The sequence below is a fragment of the Scomber japonicus genome, chromosome 1 (genome assembly GCF_027409825.1).
Source record: "Scomber japonicus isolate fScoJap1 chromosome 1, fScoJap1.pri, whole genome shotgun sequence".
Lineage (NCBI taxonomy): Eukaryota > Metazoa > Chordata > Actinopteri > Scombriformes > Scombridae > Scomber > Scomber japonicus.
In genome coordinates, this window is record NC_070578.1 from 34,751,187 (window position 1) to 34,772,025 (window position 20,839).

Genomic DNA, 20,839 nt, shown 5'->3' on the forward strand with positions numbered 1-20,839 from the left:
TGATGATGATAATGATGATGATGTGGTTTTTTAGCTGTGTGTGTTTTCTGTTTTTAGTCCTTCCACAGGTTAAGGCCGCCCGCTGTAAAAAGATGAAACACACTATGGATGGACGTGTGTGTCTCTTCTCTGTCAGCGGCATCTTCTCGCCACACAACGGTGCTGGATATATCAAGGAATAGCAATGCATCTGACATAACTTCCTGTTTTTTGGAGTCGAGACCACGAGGGCAATGAACGTGCACTCGCCTCCGAGGAGGAGACTCAGGCGCAGTCGCGTCCTCTTCTTCATCTCAGGTGTGTTGCTGTGCGTCGTCTACACTCTGACTCTGAAGGTCAGGCTGTCGGAGCCGCGAGCCTCCGCCCAGGCGTATGACGTCTTCGCAGGAGAGGAGGGCGGTGATGACGCCGTGGAGGTCAATATTCGGGAGGTGATTGCATCCAATGAGACGCAGGAGGAGGTTGTCACATCTGCACCTACACCTGCACCTACACCTGCACCTGCACCTGCACCTGCGAGCACCAAACCTCCTCTAGTAATAATCGTCAACAGGACAGATATCGAACAGTGTGTCTATGTGGATCCTAAACCTCCCAAACCTCCTCCAACTCAACCTCCTACCACTCAACCGCCCACCACCACAGCTCGCACACGCCCCCCTGTCCCGCCCCCTCACAGGAAGGGCGAGTACCCAGAGGACCTCTTCTCGGTGGAGGAGCGACAACAAGGCTGGGTGGCCCTGCATGTTCTAGGTATGACCTACATGTTTGTCGCCCTGGCGATCGTCTGCGATGAGTTCTTCGTCCCTGCACTGGAAGTCATCACCGACAAACTTCAGATCTCTGATGACGTGGCCGGAGCCACCTTCATGGCGGCCGGAGGCTCCGCTCCAGAACTCTTCACCTCCCTCATCGGCGTGTTCGTCTCCCACAGCAACGTGGGCATCGGCACCATCGTGGGCTCGGCCGTCTTCAACATCCTGTTTGTGATTGGCATGTGCGCCATCTTCTCCCGGGAGATGCTGCACCTCACCTGGTGGCCGCTCTTCCGGGATGTGACTTTCTACATCCTGGACCTGATCATGCTCATCATCTTCTTCCTGGACAACATGATCCTGTGGTGGGAGAGCATGATGCTGGTGACTGGCTACATCAGCTACGTGACTTTTATGAAGTTCAACAGTCAGATCGAGCAAGCGGTCAAGACGCAGCTCAACAAGCACATGAGCATCGTCAAAGTGTGGACTGGCGAGGAGCCGGAGAAGGTCAGTCACAGAGAAGCACGGAAAAACCAGAGGTGGCGGTAAAACAACACTCTGCCAGTGTTTCTATCAATCTGTGTCCATCAAAGATAAATTAATAGTTAAATATAGATGTAAACTGCTGCCTCAGAGTCGTATCAGCTCTTTGATTCAACAAACAAATCTCCATTCAACATCGACACCTCCAAACATCTGATGACGGCCATAACTTGGCAGCATCAGATGAAATCAGAGCCACACAGCACATTTTCCAGCAACAGTGTCTTTAAACTACCATTTTTAATTAAAGTGTTAAAGTGTATCTGTTGCCTGGAGTCAAAGCTGATGTGTTCATACTTGCATAGTTGCAGATGGACTTATGAAATTGGTTTTGAGGTGTCTTTTTAAAATTTGTCTGGATGATATGGTTGAAATCTGTATCTCAATATCACAATATTAGAATAATGTATGGTATCAATATTCATCACAATATGGCAAATTATTCCAAAGATTGATACTCTGTGCAATAGACATAACATATTTTCAATCAAAGTCCCATATTTTGATATTATATATTAATATAATCATATAGTGGATGGTCAAACTAAAGAAAATAAATAGTTAAGATAATTTTTCAAGCAAAACTGTCAAACATGATCTGGTTTCAGCTTCTCAACATTGAAGGTTTGCTGTCTGTGTTTGACTCATGGGATTAATTGAATTTATCTTTTGAGTTTTGTTGTGTTGAAGGCATCACCTTGTGGGCTTCAGGATGTTATCATGATCATTTTTCACAATTAAACAATCAATGTATTAATCTGGAAAATAACTGGGGGAAATCATTTTTAGTTGCAGCTTTCAGTTAAAGTTATTTAGAGCTGAAAATAAATAATCAGCAACAGCAGATATTACTTACATCCAGCTCCTTGGATGAGATGATTTTCAGCTTTTCTCTATTTTTATATGATAGTTAGTTGAATCTCTTTTAGGTTTTGGATTGTTAGTCGGACAAAACAAGACATTTGAAGCCTTAATCTTAGACTCTGGGATCTATTTTCTGATCTTTTTATAGACAAATTTTATTTAAAACTAATCAAAAATGAAAGTAATCATTAGTTTCATCCCTGAAAATACAGAATTATCCCCCAACCCCAGTATACAGTGACCAGAAGTGATGATTGAACTGCATGCAGCCACAATCAGATGTAACAAAAGACAAGCGTTTCTGCAGAGCATTTGTTTTCTGGACAACTTCCATCTCTCTATACACACTATATTTTCTGTCCTTTCATCTCCTCACAGTTGGGACTGCTGCCTGCTCAAATACAGTAAAAGGGGGACAGTGGTTTGTCTGTCTGAGGAGGGGGACAGCCTGTATTTGTGTAAAAACCCTTTGATGCTGCTGCACATAAAGGACTCCAGGTGTCACAGACAGCAGAACAGTGATGAAGTGATGGAAATGTCACTTTGTCTCTGCCACAGTCCTGAAATACCAATATGAAGAGTTTCCACTTTCATTTATTATAACAGAAAAATAAATGTATTTCCTGTTTTCTATAAAATGGTTATTTTTGCAGACTGCCAGCAGACATGCTCACAGCAGTTAAACGTCTGAGCCTGATTAACATGCAGAAGTGTGTTTCAGTATTTCAAGTATCTCCAGCTCATTCTCCAATTAGCCTGAAGCACGTCTGCAGTTTGCATGTGCCCCCTCAGTCATAACACTGAGTGTAATGAGACATGATGCCACATTAATGGCTCATAATTACTGGAATTCAAATAATCCCCCTACCACAAATTCCATTATATACTTTTTATCCATGTTTTATTATCCATTTACATCCATTTTGGACAATTCAACACTTTTTTTAAAGTTTTTTTTCCCCTCAGTATTTTTAATCTTATCTATTTAATACATAGATACCTGTTGAATAATAAACATAGGAAACAGAGTCAACAGGTTTTATTCAAGGACCACTTAATTATAAAACTGATCTGTTCTTAAGTGGCACCTACTAATAATGTAAGAGAACCAAAGAAACACTTTAGAGTAATATTGCTTCTCCTGAATGAACTTAAACATGTCACTGAAATAAGTTTTAAGTTTTGTTTTGTTTTTGTTTAAATATTAGCAAACAGTTTTTTATTTCCACATCCAGCAGTTATGGAGCAACATTATCATTCATTAGGAGTTGTGTTTCTGTCCACCTGCTGAAACTTAGTCCAGTATTCACTCTCTTTTAGCTCTTTTTTTGCTCTCTACCAACTCGTGAGGGAAATATCCGTCTCTTTAGCTGCTAAATGCTAACTGCTAACTGTGTCTGTTTGCTGTTTGGAGCTGAGCAGGTCGTGTACAGTGGGCTTTTTTTTACAGCTTTTTCTTATGAAAATGACCCTATAAGAGCTCTGAGAGTGAACCAGAACAGTAAAGTTACAGTCACACAGCTAAACAATGAGCTGAAACTCACTATAAAGCTCTTTAAAGCCGAGAGGAGCTGCACAGTAACTGATAATACTCTGTACAGTCATCGCTACGAGCCAAGACCAGCTCATTACACACTGTCATGCTGTCATTAGACTCAGTGTTAATATGAAACAGTTGCTCATTGCCACTTTAAGCCACACAAATGAATATGTTTATACTTTTAGCGTCTTTCAGCTCATTGTTTGGATTTACAGCTCATAGATTTACCATTTTGCTTTATTCACTGGTTTCATAGCGTCGTTTTCAGCCACAGAAAGCAGCTGTCTACTATCTGTGCAGCACCAAATGTGGCGACCAGGTGGTGAACATAGTGGAGCATCTAGCAGTACTTTTCTCAGGAGCTGGTGGAGACCAACAACAGAGCTAATAATAGTGAATATTGGACTTATATTCACCAGTTTGAGAGAAACATAACTCCACAATTAATAATAATGTCGCTCCGTAACTGCTGGATGTTGCAATTAGTCTTTGCTTCTTTCTGTTGTCCCCAAACTGGAATGAATTAAGTGGACCAGGAAGTCTTACAAGCATGTTGGATGTATCTTATGAGAGCACACACAAACAGGAAGCAGTCATTCAACAGGGTTAGTTGAATTGGGAGTAGTTTAAGTTGCCCTCCATAGAGAAAAGTAAGTTTAGGATAAAAATACAAAGCCGTCCTGCACAATAAGAACCTGTAACAGTTTAACATTAGACAACCTGGTCTGTTCACACAGTCAAATCAGCAACAGATGCAGGTTTCCAAAGGCGAGTGATCGAGTGAAACCAAGATCTTCTTAAAGCCCTGGCCGGATTAACCTGCAAGGGGTCCCTGCCACAAAAAAATGAGCTGCTAGGGCTCTGATTAACCCCTCGTGCTACAAAACCTTCTCTCTGTATGCTGAATACTGGAAGGCTTATCCTGCGTTTGCTGTGTTTAAATTTGATCAAAAGTACTTTTTAAAAAGAATTTCGAGGTATGCACTGTGAAATAAGACATCATCTGAAATAACGAAGGTCGTAAAACTAGATTTTGATGCTCTTCCAAGACAGAGCCTCAAGATCAGCTAATAAGCCTCAAGGTGTGACATACATTACTTAGCTGATAGCGATAACACTGTGTAGCATGTATGAGTTTAACTAGATTGGATTACACTAATAGTCTTTTGTCCGGTCCACCCAAGAGAGGGAGCACAGTTGCATATTCACAGAGTACAAAACACAGCAGCTAGAATATATTAAACCTAAATCAGAGGGTTAAATCTTTACACTGTCTACCAAAGTCTTTTGATTAGATTCATGGTCTTTTTTATTAACCTTCCTGTCGTCCTCTGTTTTCACTGTTCCTTCTTTCCTCCTTCTCTCTTTCTTTCCTCCCCCTACATTCCTCCCTTCCTTCTTTCCTCTGTCCTTCTTTCCTTCCTTCCTCTTTTCCTTCCTCCATCCCCCTTTCTCCCCTCCTTCTTTTCTCTCTCTCTTTCCTCCCTTCCTTCCTTCCTTCCTTCCTCCCTCCTTTCCCTCCTTCCTCCCCCTACCTTTCTCCCCTCCTTCTTTTCTCTCTCTCTTTCCTCCCTTCCTTCCTCCTACCTTCCTTCTTTCCTTCCTCCCTCCCTTCCTTCCTTCCTTCATCCCTCCTTTCCTTCCTTCCTCCCTCCCTTCCTCCCTTCCTTCCTTCCTTGACTTGAGGACAACAGGAGGGTTAATGAGCAGTCAAAAAATGGGCCAGTTTTCAGGATTCCCCCCCTCCTCTTTAACTTTTCTCTGATCTATATTTTAATTTCTATATCATATCATATCTAACATGAACTGACTCACTTATTAAATTACAGGAGAGTGAAGCTGCACCTCCTCCTCCTCCTCCTCCTGCTGCTGCGGCTCCTGCACCTCCTGCTCCTCCTGCTGAAGACAAATCGAAACCAGAACCGGCGCCGCCTCCGGGAAGCCCTCAACACAAACCATCAGAATCACAAGAGGACAAAGGGAAACTCAAGGTACGAAAACACCATTTTACTGTTGACTTTTTTATTGTAGGGCTGTGATCTGTTCTACGTGAGGAAGAAAAACCAGCAGGTCAGTGCCGTGAAGTCTTTCAACAAATAAACACTATTATCTGTTCCCTATTTAAAGCCACTCTTACCTTTCTTACATTTCACACAGCACTTGGATGTATTATAGAGCCGTGGATACACAACAGACTCTCTTTGGGTGGGGGTGACAGGCAGGTCGCTCGGCCAATCATATCATTCGGGCCAAATGATATGATTGGTCAGAGTTTTCACAGTATATTATGAGAATAGAATAATGATGAGTTTCTATGCCTGGTGGATCTCGCTAACATTTTAGAGTACCATTACCTTATTAATACATTTTAACCTAAACAAAAAATGTGTAAAAATGTAACAAAGGTAAGGGTAGCTTTAAAATGTTCATGGTTAATCTTTCCACCTGTTTGCTTTTTACAGTGGAGAGTTTTAAACGTTTGTCTGCAAGTCATAGAAAAGTGTCTGCAGTCATCAAGTTCACGGCTTCAAAAGGTTAAAATCTCCTTTACAAGTCTTAAAAATTATGTTTTGTGAATCAATTTTGGTCAGAAATTAAAGCAGACATAGAAAATGTTGTGTAATTGACTGTTTTTAAGCTTTGCCTAGTGTAGTTAATGTTGCTGCATCTGTCTAGCTTTCTATTCTCAATTGGCACATAAGCAGTTTATAATGATGAAACTGTAGTAATCTTAAAAACTTTGCAACCTTGATTTCAGACTGATGTAGAGAAAAGTGCATTTTTCATAGCCGACTGAAATAACAACTGCAGCTGGTGGATTTTATCAGCTAAAACTTAATAAATGAAGAATTTAAAGATGAAGAAAAGACTGAGGCTAAAGCTAACAGCTAAATAATCTACACCTTTTGATAAACCATGACATGGAAATAAAGAAAAAAGTTGTTGCTGTATTTCAGTTTAGAGATACAATGATAAGGGGGGAAAATGTAAAATCAGACTGTTATTTTGTGTTTTAATAACCCATTTGGCTGCTTAACTCACACACCTGTTACAACATTACAAGAGAAGCATGTTTTAGGATGAGGACTTCAGTGTTTGGCAGATATAACTCTATCTTGGGTTTGGCTATCAATGTTGCTGGAGTAAAAACCAGCCAGTAAAGACGAGCACATAGCTGCTAACATTACCCCCAAACTCTGATAGCAGTTTCCACACAGCAATTAAGCGCTACAGTGTGTGAACTTTAATATATCTGTGAACAGATATCTTTGACAAAACCAGTAACCCAACAGAGCAATGTAGTCCTTTTTTTTCCCACAATAAAACTTTGCCCGCCACAAATTGATTTTCTATATTTGGACACCTGCAGCACACAAACACCTTCCTCTGAGTTCTCATCACGTCACATCTACACTTGAGAGGCGTGTTTGTGCTATTTCCACTTAAAACATAAACACTTTAAAAACTGATTGTGTGTCTGTATCACTTCGTAAAGCGCCAACCATACACTGTAAAAAAAGAGGGATTTCATGATGCATTCAGGTACATCTTAAAAGCTCTGAAATCTCCATTGCTTTGTAGGGCAAAGTGTGTGACACTATGGTGGGTTTAAGGACACCTTGTAAACTTAGAAATCTATACTCAAAGGTTGTTTAAAACAAGCAAGTTTCTATTTTTTTTAGGTTAGTCTTGTCGACAGTAAGATAATTAGCTAAGTATGCTAACAATGTAAGCTTACATTACAGCAGTCAGACACATTGTTAAATCCATTTCATCCACTTTTGATCTGTTTTTTGTTTTTTTAAAGGCTCTATAAAAAGACACAACCCTCCAAACTCCTTAAATGCTGAGTATCACTCTTACTTGATGCACTCCACTTTAACATGTAGAGAAAAAAAACCTACTTATGGTTGTTATAGGGCCAGTGTAGAAATTCATAAGTATGTTTTCATTAGTGTTTAATCACCTGAAAATAAGACTTGTTGAGACCTTTTATATCTACATAGGGAGCCCGCCATGTTTCTACAGTAGCCCAGAATGGACAAAAGAAACATTGGATCTAGAGAGGGCCATTTCTGTTTTACATGCTTGGGGAGGGAGGGAAGGCGTACTCACCGCTAAATGCCAATACATCTTACAAACTGGTCCTATAATGTATGATCAGTCAGTAGCTGTTTAGGGAATGATTGTTGTTTACTTACTTTTCTAGTTGTTTTGTGATGAAATCAGTCATTTCTATTATAGTTGCCATTGATAATTCAAAGTGAAGATTTCAAACTGTTTAAAATGTGGTTTTAGAGGATTTTTAGTAGTTTTTAGGCATTTAACTGTCAAATAGTTAGCTAGGTTGTAGCTGATCACATCAAAATATTGGTGTCAGTCATTTACTTTTCTACTTTTTTTTATATAAGCTGGCATTGATAATTAAAACTGAAGCTTGCAAATTGTTTAAAATTTGGTTTGAGAGGATTTTTCATAGTTTTTGAGCATTTAACTGTCAAATTGTAAGGTAGGTTGTAGCTGTCAGCTCTTCACATCAAAATATTGGTGTCGCTCTCGACCCTCTAAAGTCTGCACTGGCTCAACTTTACTGTTGTTGCTGCTGTTTGGTTTCTGACTGTCACTGTCTGCCTGTCTGCTGATCGTCAGGTGCATCCCGGCCTGCAGCGAGGAGGCAGCTCGGCTTCTCTTCACAACACGTCGCTAAGGAACACCATCTTTCAGCTGATGATCCACACGCTGGACCCTCTGGGTGAAGGTAAAAACCCTCATCAGAGGTTTTTCTGAAGTCACAAATTAAAATCTGCATCTCAAAACGATTGGACGGAGAGATGTACGTCTATATAATGATCTGAAGTCAGGTGTACTATTTAAGAATAAGCAGGTAAATCATTAATGAAAGGTAAACTTCTTACCCTATGACCTTCTTCTTATAATCTCATAATCTCACACTTCTTAGAAAACATATTTAGCTTCACTTCTAGAGAACATTTTGAACCTCAACATGTATCTAACAATAGAAGCAGTATAATCATAACTCTCCCAGTCATTACGGATATATATATATATACTTGGATAGATTATAATAGTTCACACTGTGCTGTCGGATGTAGTGAAGCTGGCAGTGACTCAGCTCTGTCCTTCCGTGATGAACCACGGCGACCTTCAGCCTGTCCTCGAACTCGGCGGGTCGTGTTCCTCGCTCTCGCAGCACTCGGCCACCGCTGATCCTTAATCAGCTTTTCAATACAGGCTAATAAAAGCTGGATAAGAGCCAGCCTGCTAGCAGACCAAGCTCTTTATCCCGGAGGAACCGGTGAAGCGGTGGGACCGGAGCTGAGACCGGCTCCTTCCATGCAGCCCGGACTGTGCAGGACGCCGTTGCCATGGTAACATGTCAGGGTCTTTTTAGCATGAACCTGAGATCTCATACTTTTTAAGGTTTTTTCTTATTAAAACACATACATTTAGATATTTAGATGAAGAGCAGCAGATAATAAAGTGCTCAATGTGCTGCAGTGTCATGAGGAATTTGTCCAGATCAGTTTTGGTTTTAGTTTGCAGCATATTGCATTGCAGTTTATCAGCACAGTAATATAAAACTCCAGTCTTTTCTTTTCTTTACCTCCTTTAATTAAATATAAAGCACCTTCTTTATCTCAGACATTAGCAAGCAAAGCTCCAATTTAAATTAAACATAGTTAAAGAACAGATCTCAGTTCCTGAGAGTTCCTGTAATTCATTCCTGGATTAACATTTGAGCAGTTATGTGTCCAGCTGCAGCTCTGAAGAAGAAGAAGAAGAAGAAATTATGTAGCACTTCAGCAATTACAACACTTCTTGACAAACTACAAACATATTTAATCAATTTGTTGTCAACTCAGAATTGAATACGAAGAGATTTTGTCTTTCAAACCAACACTAAAAAAAACTATCTAGTGATGTTGTTGAGAGGCATTATGGGAAATGCAGGAGATCTCAAGGTGAAATTGTAAGAAGACAAATCATGTGGAAGGAAAGTAGGTACATAGAATAGAATAGAAATACTTTATTGTCATGTCCTGTATGAAAATTGTCTTTGGTCTCACTGATAAGAATAATATATAAAAACACATCGAGTACATAAAATAAACACATTCATTCCATTACACATAGACATATGTCCGGGAGATGGACACAGCACATCACATGCCCCCCCCCCCTCCCCTCCCAGCCCCCACACATATGCATGCATATCAGGTATAAGGCAGAAAGCACCAACCAGCCCATTTATAGTGCTCTTAGCTACACCTCTCTTTCAGGACGCACTTAGGCCCTACAACAATCAAAACGACAGAGACAAACAAACAGGTGAGACACAGGGTCAGCAGCAGAGCCGCGCCCCCCGAGCCCAATTTAATGATGTCACCGCTTTGTGTTTTAGGAAATTGTGATGGAGATTTTTGCTGTTGTTTTCCTGTTGAGCTGTGGTGGAAGTATAGTAACAAAAAGACTTTGCTACTAAAAACACTGTAACGTTGAAACATAGAAGATGAAGATTTGACTCATTTGGACGCTGAAGCTTCATATTAGCTTCAGATCAACTTTTAAATACATTTTATTGCACAGAAGGAGGACTGTGGAAAGTTAAAGTCAAGTGTTGTGCAATATCATAAAAGTTAAATGGACCAGAAATAAAAGTGTTTGCTGTGGTTTTCATGCATAGACTCAGCCGCCCTTAGAGGGGCGCTCAAAACCCCCGGCCCGAGGAAATCCAGGCGAGGTAAGAGTGGCCTCGCTGTTGTGGTTCTTATCGTGTTTGGTCGTGATCGTAGTTAGTGTGTGTGTGTGTGTGTATGTGTGTGTGTGTGTGTATTCTTTGGTGCTAAACTGTGTTGCATTCAAGTGCAACCGTGTGAGTAAGTAAAACCAAAACACCACAAATGTTTCTGCTAGTTGTGCTTGAGAAGATATATTTGAAACTTGATTTTTGCTTCATCGTCCGGCTTCAAATATCATTCAGGAATCAATTTTTATCATTTTATATAACGGATGTCTGATAGCATGAAACTAAGGAGTCACATGACTTGAGTTAGACAACATATAATAATTCTGCCGTGTGTTTCTGTCAGAGACGTCCTTTAATGGTGATGTGAGAGGGGAGGGGTCAGTGCAGAGGAAAGGTAAGGTTTAGTTGTTGTGTCGTGTCCGTTGTGCTTCTGTCCCAGATTTACTGATTTTGGATGGTGGCATGTTTCTGTGTTTGCATCCCGTCGTTTCAGTGCTGTTGTCGTCTTGTTTTTCGGTGTCATTGTGAGGATCACTGACCTTCTTCACACACTGGCTGATGGCAAAACTTGAATTGTACCGGTCCACCTGGTTTAAATACAGTATGTCCTGTCTGCCAGGTCTTATTATGTATGCAAAAAGTACACTATTAACATATCAATAATATATATTTAAAAATAAAAACTAGAAGAAATTGAAAGGATTCATTAACAGTGATGTTTTTCATATTCTTATCCTATGTCCACTTTTTCTTTTTAGTTTTTTTCACTTATATATTTTATTGTAGTTCAGTATCATATATAAACTCCAAAATTATTGACATTAAGACATTATTTACTTATTATTTTGCTTATTTACAACAGTTCACCCTTTTATCAATTGGACTCTATAACTGTATTTTTATTCCTTTTTTTTAACACAGTGAAACTTGAAAGCATGACTCTCTACATAAGAGGAAATACAGCATATTGCATCTAAAATTATACATATGTAATAAACATATTGTGTCATATAATACACTAAGACTTTATACCAGTGTATTCATAGCTCAGAGAATAGTCTGAAAAATTGCTGGTTGGTTTATAACAATTTGTATTTCAAGCATTCATCATAATTCTACTCTAATTAACCCTCCTGTTGTCCTCGAGTCATGGAAGGGAGGGAGGAAAGGAGGGAGGAAGGAAGGAAAGGAGGAGGAAGGAAGGAAAGGAGCGGGAAGGAAGGAAGGATGGAAGGGAGGAAGAAGGAACGATGGAAGGGAGGAAGAAGGGAGGAAGGATGGAGGATAGAAAGAGGGAGGGAGAAAGGAAAAGAGGAAGGGAGGACGTAAGGAAAGAAAGACAGAGGAAAGAAGGAAGGGAGGAAGGACAGAAGGAAGGAAGAAAGGGGGGATAGAGGAAGGAAAGAAAGAGAGAGGGAAGGAGGGAGAAGGAAGGAAGGAAGGAAGGAAGGACGACGGAAGGACGACACAAGGGTTAACTCTAATTTAACTCAATATCAAACTTTTATAAAAATGGCCGGTGTGTGACTCTAAGGTCAGCAGTGTGTTGATGTGGAGGACGTTTGTATCGCCTGATTTTAAGATCACAAAGTACGAGCGATGATTCTCTTAATTACAGCAAAGAACAAAGTAAAGCCTCTGAACGTCCCGGCTGCAGGCAAATTAGAGAGCAAGTCACATCACCGCCGATATCAAGGTGAGTCGCATGAGAGTATTCAGGAATAATCTGACTCTGATTTATTTTATTAGCCTAGCTTAGCACAAAGACTGGAAGCAGGTGGGAACTGTTAGCCTAGCTCTTTTTATATTAGCATTGTTCTTTTTTCTCTAGACTTTCTCACCAGTCATCCATTCACTTGTAGATGGAGGCAGGATGAGAGGAGTGTTTGTGTGGCTGACGGTGATCATTCATTTCATACTATACTAACTTTATTTACAGTGATAGAAAAGTGCTTAAAAAGTAAAAACTAGTTCATGTGCTCAAATATTTAATAGTAATTTGTGTAGCTTGGTGGAGTGCCACATGTGCACCATCTATCGGCCGGATGATGTCATTACTGCCCACTAATCACAAGATAATGATCAATGAGTAACATTCAATGAGAGGAGAACCTGTACTAGAACTAAACTCTAATTACTATACTATACTAATTAATACTAAGTTCTTATACATATATATATATATAATGTATGTGTGCACATTAGAGCTGCAGTGATTAGCTGATTAACCTTTGTGTCGTCCTCCCGGGTCAAATTGACCCCGTCTGTTTTGACTGTTCCTTCTTTCCTCCCTTCCTTACTTCCTTCTGTCCTTCCTTCTTTCCTTCCTCCCATCCTTCCTTCCTTTCCTTCTTCCCTTCTGTCCTTCTTTCCTTCCCTCCTTCCTTCCTTCCTTCCTTCCCTCCCTCCCTCCTACCTTCCTTCCTCCCCCCCTTCCTTCCTTCCTTCCCTCCCTCTCTCCCTCCTACCTTGCTTCCGTCCTCCCTCCTTTCCTTTCTTCCTTCCTTCATTCCTTCCCTCCTTCCTCCTTTGCTTCCATCCTTCCTTCCTTCCCTCCCTCCTTCCTTCTTCCTCCCTTCCTTCCTTCCTCCTTTCCTTCCTTCTTCCTCCTTTCCTAGCTTCCTTCGAGGACAACAGGAGGGTTAATTAATAAGTCAATCAGCAGATAATTAATCTCCCAACTAATTGATTAATTTAATTAATTAATTTGAGTAATCTTTTTGAAGAAATGCCAAATATTTCATGGTTTCAGGATCTCGAAATTGTAGAAATAAAGTCGAGGTTTCAGGGTGACTTTAGTTTACTTTAGTAAGTTAAGTCTTTCTTTTAGGTTTTACTTTAAAGGTGCACGAAGAAGGGAAAAAACATCCAAAGAAGTCAAAACTCCAGCATCACTTGTAGAATATAGAGCACCTTTTATTGGTGTTTTGATCTCTTTAGGTTCTTAAAATTGAGGATTTGCTGCTTTTCTTCATCTTACATTGTGATAAATTGAATATCTTTAAGTTTTTCTGACTGTTGGTCAGACAAAATAAGACATTTGATGACATGATCTTGGAATCTAGGATATTATGAAGCACATTTTTCTCTGTTTATTTTTTTCTTAATGTCTTATAGGCAAAAGCAATTCATCAAAATATAATTGGAAGATTAATTGATAAAGAAAATGATTGTTAGTTGCAGCCTTCATACTGTACACATTCAAAAATCTGAGTCTGTGTACAGATTGAGATACAGTTCATAATTCTCCATGCATATTGGTAAAAAATAATAATAATGCTGCACTATTAAACTCATAAGTGCTATTTAAAGAATCTCCACAGTTCAGAAGCAACAGGTCTGTTCTTGCTGTTCTGTTTTCTGAAGGTTTGCTGGTAGTTTTTATTATAACATCATACTGTGAGGAGTTTTTTTTTTTTTTTTGAGGTACAGAACCCATAAAACATTGATGGTCTGTTGATCGTCGGAGATGGTTCGGGGGGTTGAAGGAGGTTGTTCTCCACAATCAGCCGAGCCCTCTCCGTCAGTGTGTTTGTGCGTCACAGTGTGGAGTAATGAGGTGCTTAAGAGTCTGAGGTGGAGAGCAAAGTGGGGCTGCAGGGAGCTTAGAGAGGCCTCAACGAGCCCGAATCAATCAGCCTGAGGATTAACATGCAGATGGGACTGTGTGTGTTTTTCTGTGTGTGTGTGTGTGTGTGTGTGTGTGTGTGTGTGCCTTTTCCTCCATTAGAGAGTATGTTTATCTCCAAACACTTCAATCACTCCCACTGGTACTTCATACCAGCCCACACAGCATAATAATTGTACTAAAATGAATCAATGTTTATGTTCAGACCACAAAAAGTGTGAAGAAAACAACAGAACTCTTTAAAAAATGCCCAAAACTTCAGGATTAAAGCCATTAAGTTAGAATATTTGACTCCATCATCCATAGTGAATCTGATCTTAAGTCCTGAAATACTTCTACAGATCTGCTGCATTTGTGTTTTGAGTAGCGATGCATGCCAGTGATTTGCTGTGTTCTTCGTCTTTTCCTTAGATGAAGAACAAAAGCCAAAGTCTGATCAGGTGGCCGCTGCAGACGCCCCTGCACCGGGGGGCGCTGCACCCGAGCCGTCCACCTCACAGCCTCCGAAGCCTGAGGAGACGGCTGAGAGCGTGGCTGAGAAGACGGACGAGCAGCCGGAAGAGCCGAAGGTACGCGATGATGATGATGATTTCAACTCTCTCTGCCCTCGTCTGATACCAGAAATATCCTTCCTTCCTTCCTTCCTTCCTTCCGTCTGTCCTTCCACCCTCCTTCTCTCCTTCTTTCCTTCCTCCATCCCCCTTTCCTCCTATCTTTCCTTCCGCCTTCCTTCCTTCTTCCTTCCCTCCTTCCTTGCTTCCTTCCTTCCTTCCGCCTTCCCTCCTTCTTTCCTTCCCTCCTTCCTTCCTTTCCTCCCGTCTACCTTCTTTGCTCTGTCCTTCTTTCCTCCCTCCCTCCGACCTTCCTTCCTTATTTCCTGTCCTTCCTTCCTTTCCTCCCTCCTTGCTTTTCCTCCCGTCCTTCCTTCCTCCTTTCCTCCCTTCCTTCTTTCTTCCTTCCTCCCTTCCTTCCTTCCTTCCTTCCTTCCTTCCTCCCTCCCTCCTTCCCTTCCTTCCTTCCTCCCTTCCTTCTTTAACTCAAGGACAACAGGATGGTTAAGATAAAGACCCAGCAGCATCTGTATTCCTCTTTTTCATTCGTTGAACCACTTGAATGCACCTGCTTCTTACTAACAACTTCACCACCGCAGGGAAATAAGAAGTCTTAATGAATATGTGAAGGCAGAGTTCATGTTGCGCTTGAATTAGCTGGAAATTCATATCTCTGCTGAGAGCTATAAACTCATATTATTATTGTTTTATTTTTTTATATAACAGAGAACATTCAGCCTTAAAATGCAAAATGAATCTTGTTAATGAGAAACATAGACAACATGATATCACACAGATATTTCCAGCTGCTACAATGAAGTTCAGTGGCAATAAACAATTTTAACAATATGTAGATTTTAGGGGAAATGTTAATAGTCCATCACAAAAGACCTCCCCTACTCACCGACCCTCAATTTTATGCTTTTCCATGAATCATCGTCATGATGAACGCTGCCCTGATTACTCATATCCTTTCTTCTCTGAGTAAAATCGAGCAGGAGACGAGACGCTCTTCAGCCCTCTGATCAGGCTCTCCAGACAAGCTCGAGTGAAGTGCAGAGTTACCGACCTTAAATACATTTTAGAATAAGAAACTAACACAAAAAGAGAGTTTTAACAGATATAAATGTGTGTAGATGCATTATGGTACTGCAAGTACTCAGATCATTTACTTAAGTAAAAATACCAATACAGCAATGTAATTATACTCCATTACAAGTAAAAGTAGGCTACTGCAGTATTATGAGTGACGTAGTATGCAGTATTACAGTAAAAGTACTACAGTATTATGAGTGATGTAGTATGCAGTATTACAGTACAAGTAGTGATATATTATTATATATGACATCATTAGATTATTAATAGTGAAGCATCAGTGTTAGAGCAGCATGTTACTGTTGTAGCTGCTGGAGGTGGAGCTAGTTTACACTACTTTATATACGGTTAGCTAGTTTACACTACTTTATATACAGTTAGCTAGTTTACACTACTTTATATACGGTTAGCTAGTTTACACTACTTTATATACGGTTAGCTAGTTTATACTACTTTATATACGGTTAGCTAGTTTACACTACTTTATATACAGTTAGCTAGTTTACACTACTTTATATACGGTTAGCTAGTTTATACTACTTTATATACGGTTAGCTAGTTTATACTACTTTATATACGGTTAGCTAGTTTATACTACTTTATATACAGTTAGCTAGTTTACACTACTTTATATACAGTTAGCCAGTTTACACTACTTTATATACAGTTAGCTAGTTTACACTACTTTATATACGGTTAGCTAGTTTATACTACTTTATATACGGTTAGCTAGTTTATACTACTTTATATACGGTTAGCTAGTTTATACTACTTTATATACAGTTAGCTAGTTTACACTACTTTATATACAGTTAGCCAGTTTACACTAATTATATACAGTTAGCTAGTTTACACTACTTTATATACAGTTAGCCAGTTTACACTACTTTATATACAGTTAGCTAGTTTACACTACTTTATATACAGTTAGCTAGTTTACACTACTTTATATACAGTTAGCTAGTTTACACTACTTTATACAATTAGCTAGTTTAGATTACATCACTGCAGCTCCTAACTCTTATAATTATATCCTCAGTCATGAGGAAAAAGTTGAATTGCTTGGTGTCTGCAGGTCAGATACAAAACACTAATGATTGTTTTGGGGTTTAAAACTTTTTAGGGCATTTTATGATGATTTTATAATGGACAGTGACATTAGAGAGATGACAGCAGACGAGGGGAGAGAAAGAGATGAGGAACGACATGCAACAAAGATCCACAAACAGACACAGACCAGGGAACCCTAAACTATTAAAATAAAATAACTATGAAACCCTTGTGATGTACCTTTTTAGAGGAGAAACAGAGTATGAATTTCTGGCACACAAGGTCTGAAGAGGTCCAAACTCCAGCAGCACTTCAGTATGAAGAACAACTTTACTGTTGCTCATGTCAGACTTTTGACTTTATTCATCAAATATCTTTATTTTATATTACAAAATCTACATGAACTAATGAATACATTTTCAAATGAGAGATAAATGTTGTTTTATAAGAAATGATCTCCCTTATAAATCATGTCAGTATCCATGAAAAACACCTGAACTTAGATTTTGGTGCTTAATGGGAACACTGAGGAAGGAAGGAAGGAAGGAAGGAAGGAAGGAAGGAAGGAAGGAAGGAAGGAAGGAAGGGAGGGAGAAGGAAGGGAGAAAGGAAGGACAGATGGAGGGAACATTTACCCTAACAGCTGAAAACATGAGAAAATTAGAAAAGTCATCAAATTTAATAAGTTACATTACTTTGATGAAGTAATTGAAATAGTTACATTACTTATTACATTTTAAATAGAGTAACTGGTAATCTGTAACTTATTACATTTCCTCCAGGAGGCAGCAGAAGGAGAAGAAGGAGAGGCAGCAGAAGGAGAAGAAGAAGGAGCAGCAGCAGCAGGAGCGGGGGGATCTGAGGGCCCAGACGGCAGCTCAGACGAGAGTGGTGATGAAGAAGGCAGCGGCTCTGATGAGAGTGAAGAAAGCGATACTGCTGACGATGACAAGGAGGGAGAAGAAAAGGAGGAAGAAGAAGAAGAGGAGGAAGAGAACGAGCCGTTGTCTTTAGAGTGGCCTGAAACCCCACGCAAGCAGGCCACCTATCTGTTCCTGCTGCCCATCGTGTTCCCGCTGTGGCTCACGCTGCCGGACGTACGCAACGTGGTGAGTAACAACCCCCGGTCCTCATCTTCACCGTAACCATAACAACCTGAGTCTGAGCATTTCAAAGAGGCCCGCTGGTCGACAACGACGAACAAATGATAATAATTATAGAAACGGAAGCTTTAATTAGACCAGCACAGATTTTCAGCTGGATCGGTGTTTGAACAATCCAATGAAAATATGACATTAAAGGGTCATTTCACCCAAATGCATTTTAGTCATTATGGAAGTGTGAGAGTGGCTGTCAAAGCTGTCAATCATGACGTCAAACCACCTTTTTATGAAGTCAAATTATAAATATAATAACATGCTTATCAGAAAAATGATACAAATGAGCACTTGGACAAACATGCAGTACTGCAGCCAGCCACCAGGGGGTGATCCTGATAATTTAGCTTCACTTTTTGTGGAGCTGTCATGACTTCTACATTTATATACAGTCAATTCGACCATAAATTGAGCTTTAGCTTGCTGTTATCATTTCTCTTGTTCATACTGACTATTAAAAGCCTCCAGCCTTTGTATTTATCTGCAGCCTGATGTTTACATGACAGGTGATATGTGTCTGAACATCTCATCAGTTTATGGGTTAATTATATTTTTTTGTGTCCATGTGGTTTAGTCAAATTTAAAGGGGTTAAAATGTGAAAATAAACATGTGAATAATAATTATTAGTATACGTACACTTAAATACACTGTAGGTGGATAAATATATTTAATTTTTATCATTCTTTAGTGGTTACACCATTTGACATTTTCAGGAGCATTCAGTCTTTTGGTAAAAAATGGTGCAAATGTCATTTTAAATGATATAAAACCAACAAAAATACAAAATGTACATTTGAACAAACCTGATGCTGCTATGAAAACTATTTTTTTAAGATATTTTTGAATTACTCATCTTGCCAACCCTTATTTGTCCCATAAACATCTTTCATGTTTTTCAGGCATCCAGGAGATTCTTTGCCATGACGTTTATCGGCTCCATCCTGTGGATCGGAATTTTCTCCTATTTGATGGTGTGGTGGGCTCATCAGGTCGGTGGACTCTTCACACACATGTTGTGTCACAAAAGATTGTTGAGTCTCCTGCTGCAAGAGGACAATAGTTACATATATAAACTCTGTGTGTATGTATTTATATATGTGTGTGTTTCAATATTTTTCCCTTTTAGTGTCTTCGTTTTCTTCCTTTTTTCTTTTTTTTAACATAAAGATGAGAAATCCAAGGTTTAACATGCTTTACTGGATGAGTCACAGATTTTGATCCATTGCGTAGGTTGTAAATGGGTAAAATGACCAAAAGCATAAAAAAATGTGGCCTAAAAAATCTGCAGTTTACAATCAGACTGCTGGGACTGACTCTCAGTTAACCAGCAGCAACACTTCCTCAGCTGTTCACACGTTCTCCTCTTCTCACAGGTTGGTGAGACCATCGGCATCTCAGAGGAAATCATGGGCCTGACGATCCTGGCGGCCGGGACTTCAATCCCAGACCTCATCACCAGTGTGATTGTGGCCCGGAAAGGTCTGGGTGACATGGCCGTATCGAGCTCAGTGGGCAGTAACATCTTCGACATCACTATAGGGTGAGTGACAGCAGTACCCTCCCCTCTAAAAGTAAACATTATGATATTTAGTTTATTGTTATAGGTAATGTTTTAATGTGAGAAAACACAAGGAGGTGTTGATTTTTGTGGATGGGTTTTTAGGGGTAAAGGCCAAAACAACTGGAATTAAACAGGATGAAAACATTTGGAGTAGCATTACTGTGTTGTTGTACTAATGGCATTAATGATGTAGAAATGGACATTATACTACATTTATGATGTTAGTTAAATATTACCTGTTGGAAAAGGAGAAGCAAGAAGTATTTATTCATATCTCTTTCTTAACCCTCCTTGTTGTCCTCGAGTCAAGGAAGGAAGGGAGGAAGAAGGAAGGAAGGAAGGAAGGAAAGAAGGAGGGAAGGAAGGAGGGAGAAAGGAAAAGAGGAAGGAAAGAAGGACAGAGGAAAGAAGGAAGGGAGGAAGGAAAGGAAGAAAGGAGGGAAGGAAGGAAGGAGGGAGGAAGGAAGGAAGGAAGAAAGGGAGGAAAGAAGGAAGGAGGGTGGGAGGAAGAAAAGAAAAGTGGAAGGGAGGAAGAAAGGAAAGAAGGAAGGGAGGAAGGAAATCACTGATACAACTGATGGATTTTGGACTTGCTTAAAGATCATTGTTTTCTGTTGGACATTATAATATGTGACATCACTGTCTGTCTTCTCTGGTTCTAGTCTGCCGGTCCCGTGGCTCATATACACTCTGTTACACAACGGCGAGCCGGTGGCCGTCAGCTCCAACGGCTTGTTCTGCGCCATCGTGCTGCTCTTCCTCATGCTCCTCTTCGTCATCATCTCCATCGCGGCCTGTCGCTGGAAGATGAGCAAAATGCTGGGTTTCACCATGTTCGTACTGTACTTTGTGTTCCTCGTCCTCAGCGTCATGCTGGAGGATCGCATCCTCACCTGCCCCATTTCCATCTGAGCGCCCCGAGTGGAGGCGGAAGGGGAGCGCACCACACCGCTGCACGTGACTTAGGACGTGCAGACAGGATCAAATACTGTACGTAGGATATTTTAGATAGTAAAAACCAAACCTTATCTCAAACGGCTGAACCTGGCGCAGCTAGACACGTGGTAGAGACGTGGCTAAACGAGCAGTGATGTTAAAGGAAAAATCCACCCTCGACACAGCTTCACATAGTCTGTAGTGATATTCAACATTTTCTACCTGCTACTGTCACATACCGGTACAGTATTGTGCACTGTATTTACCCTCCAGCACTTTTATTTGAGTGTCTTAATTCTGTGAAATTCATTATTATATCAAAACCACCACGATGGAAGTAGAAAAGTAGAGTCCGTGACGATTTAACGCAGCATTTCCTTCAACTC

At 40.2% G+C, this 20,839-nt stretch overlaps 1 protein-coding gene across 1 annotated transcript; it reads left to right on the plus strand.

Moving 5' to 3' along the window:
• The first annotated feature begins 233 nt into the window (after nt 1–233).
• LOC128353447 (sodium/potassium/calcium exchanger 1-like) lies at nt 234–20,483 on the plus strand. The gene is made up of 8 exons (XM_053314182.1): nt 234–1,265; nt 5,535–5,696; nt 8,356–8,464; nt 14,514–14,671; nt 17,581–17,907; nt 18,856–18,945; nt 19,330–19,496; nt 20,180–20,483. Exons 1-8 carry the CDS (start codon nt 234–236, stop codon nt 20,427–20,429), a joined length of 2,295 nt encoding a protein of 764 aa, XP_053170157.1. The 3' UTR covers nt 20,430–20,483.
• Nucleotides 20,484–20,839: the final 356 nt, after the last annotated feature.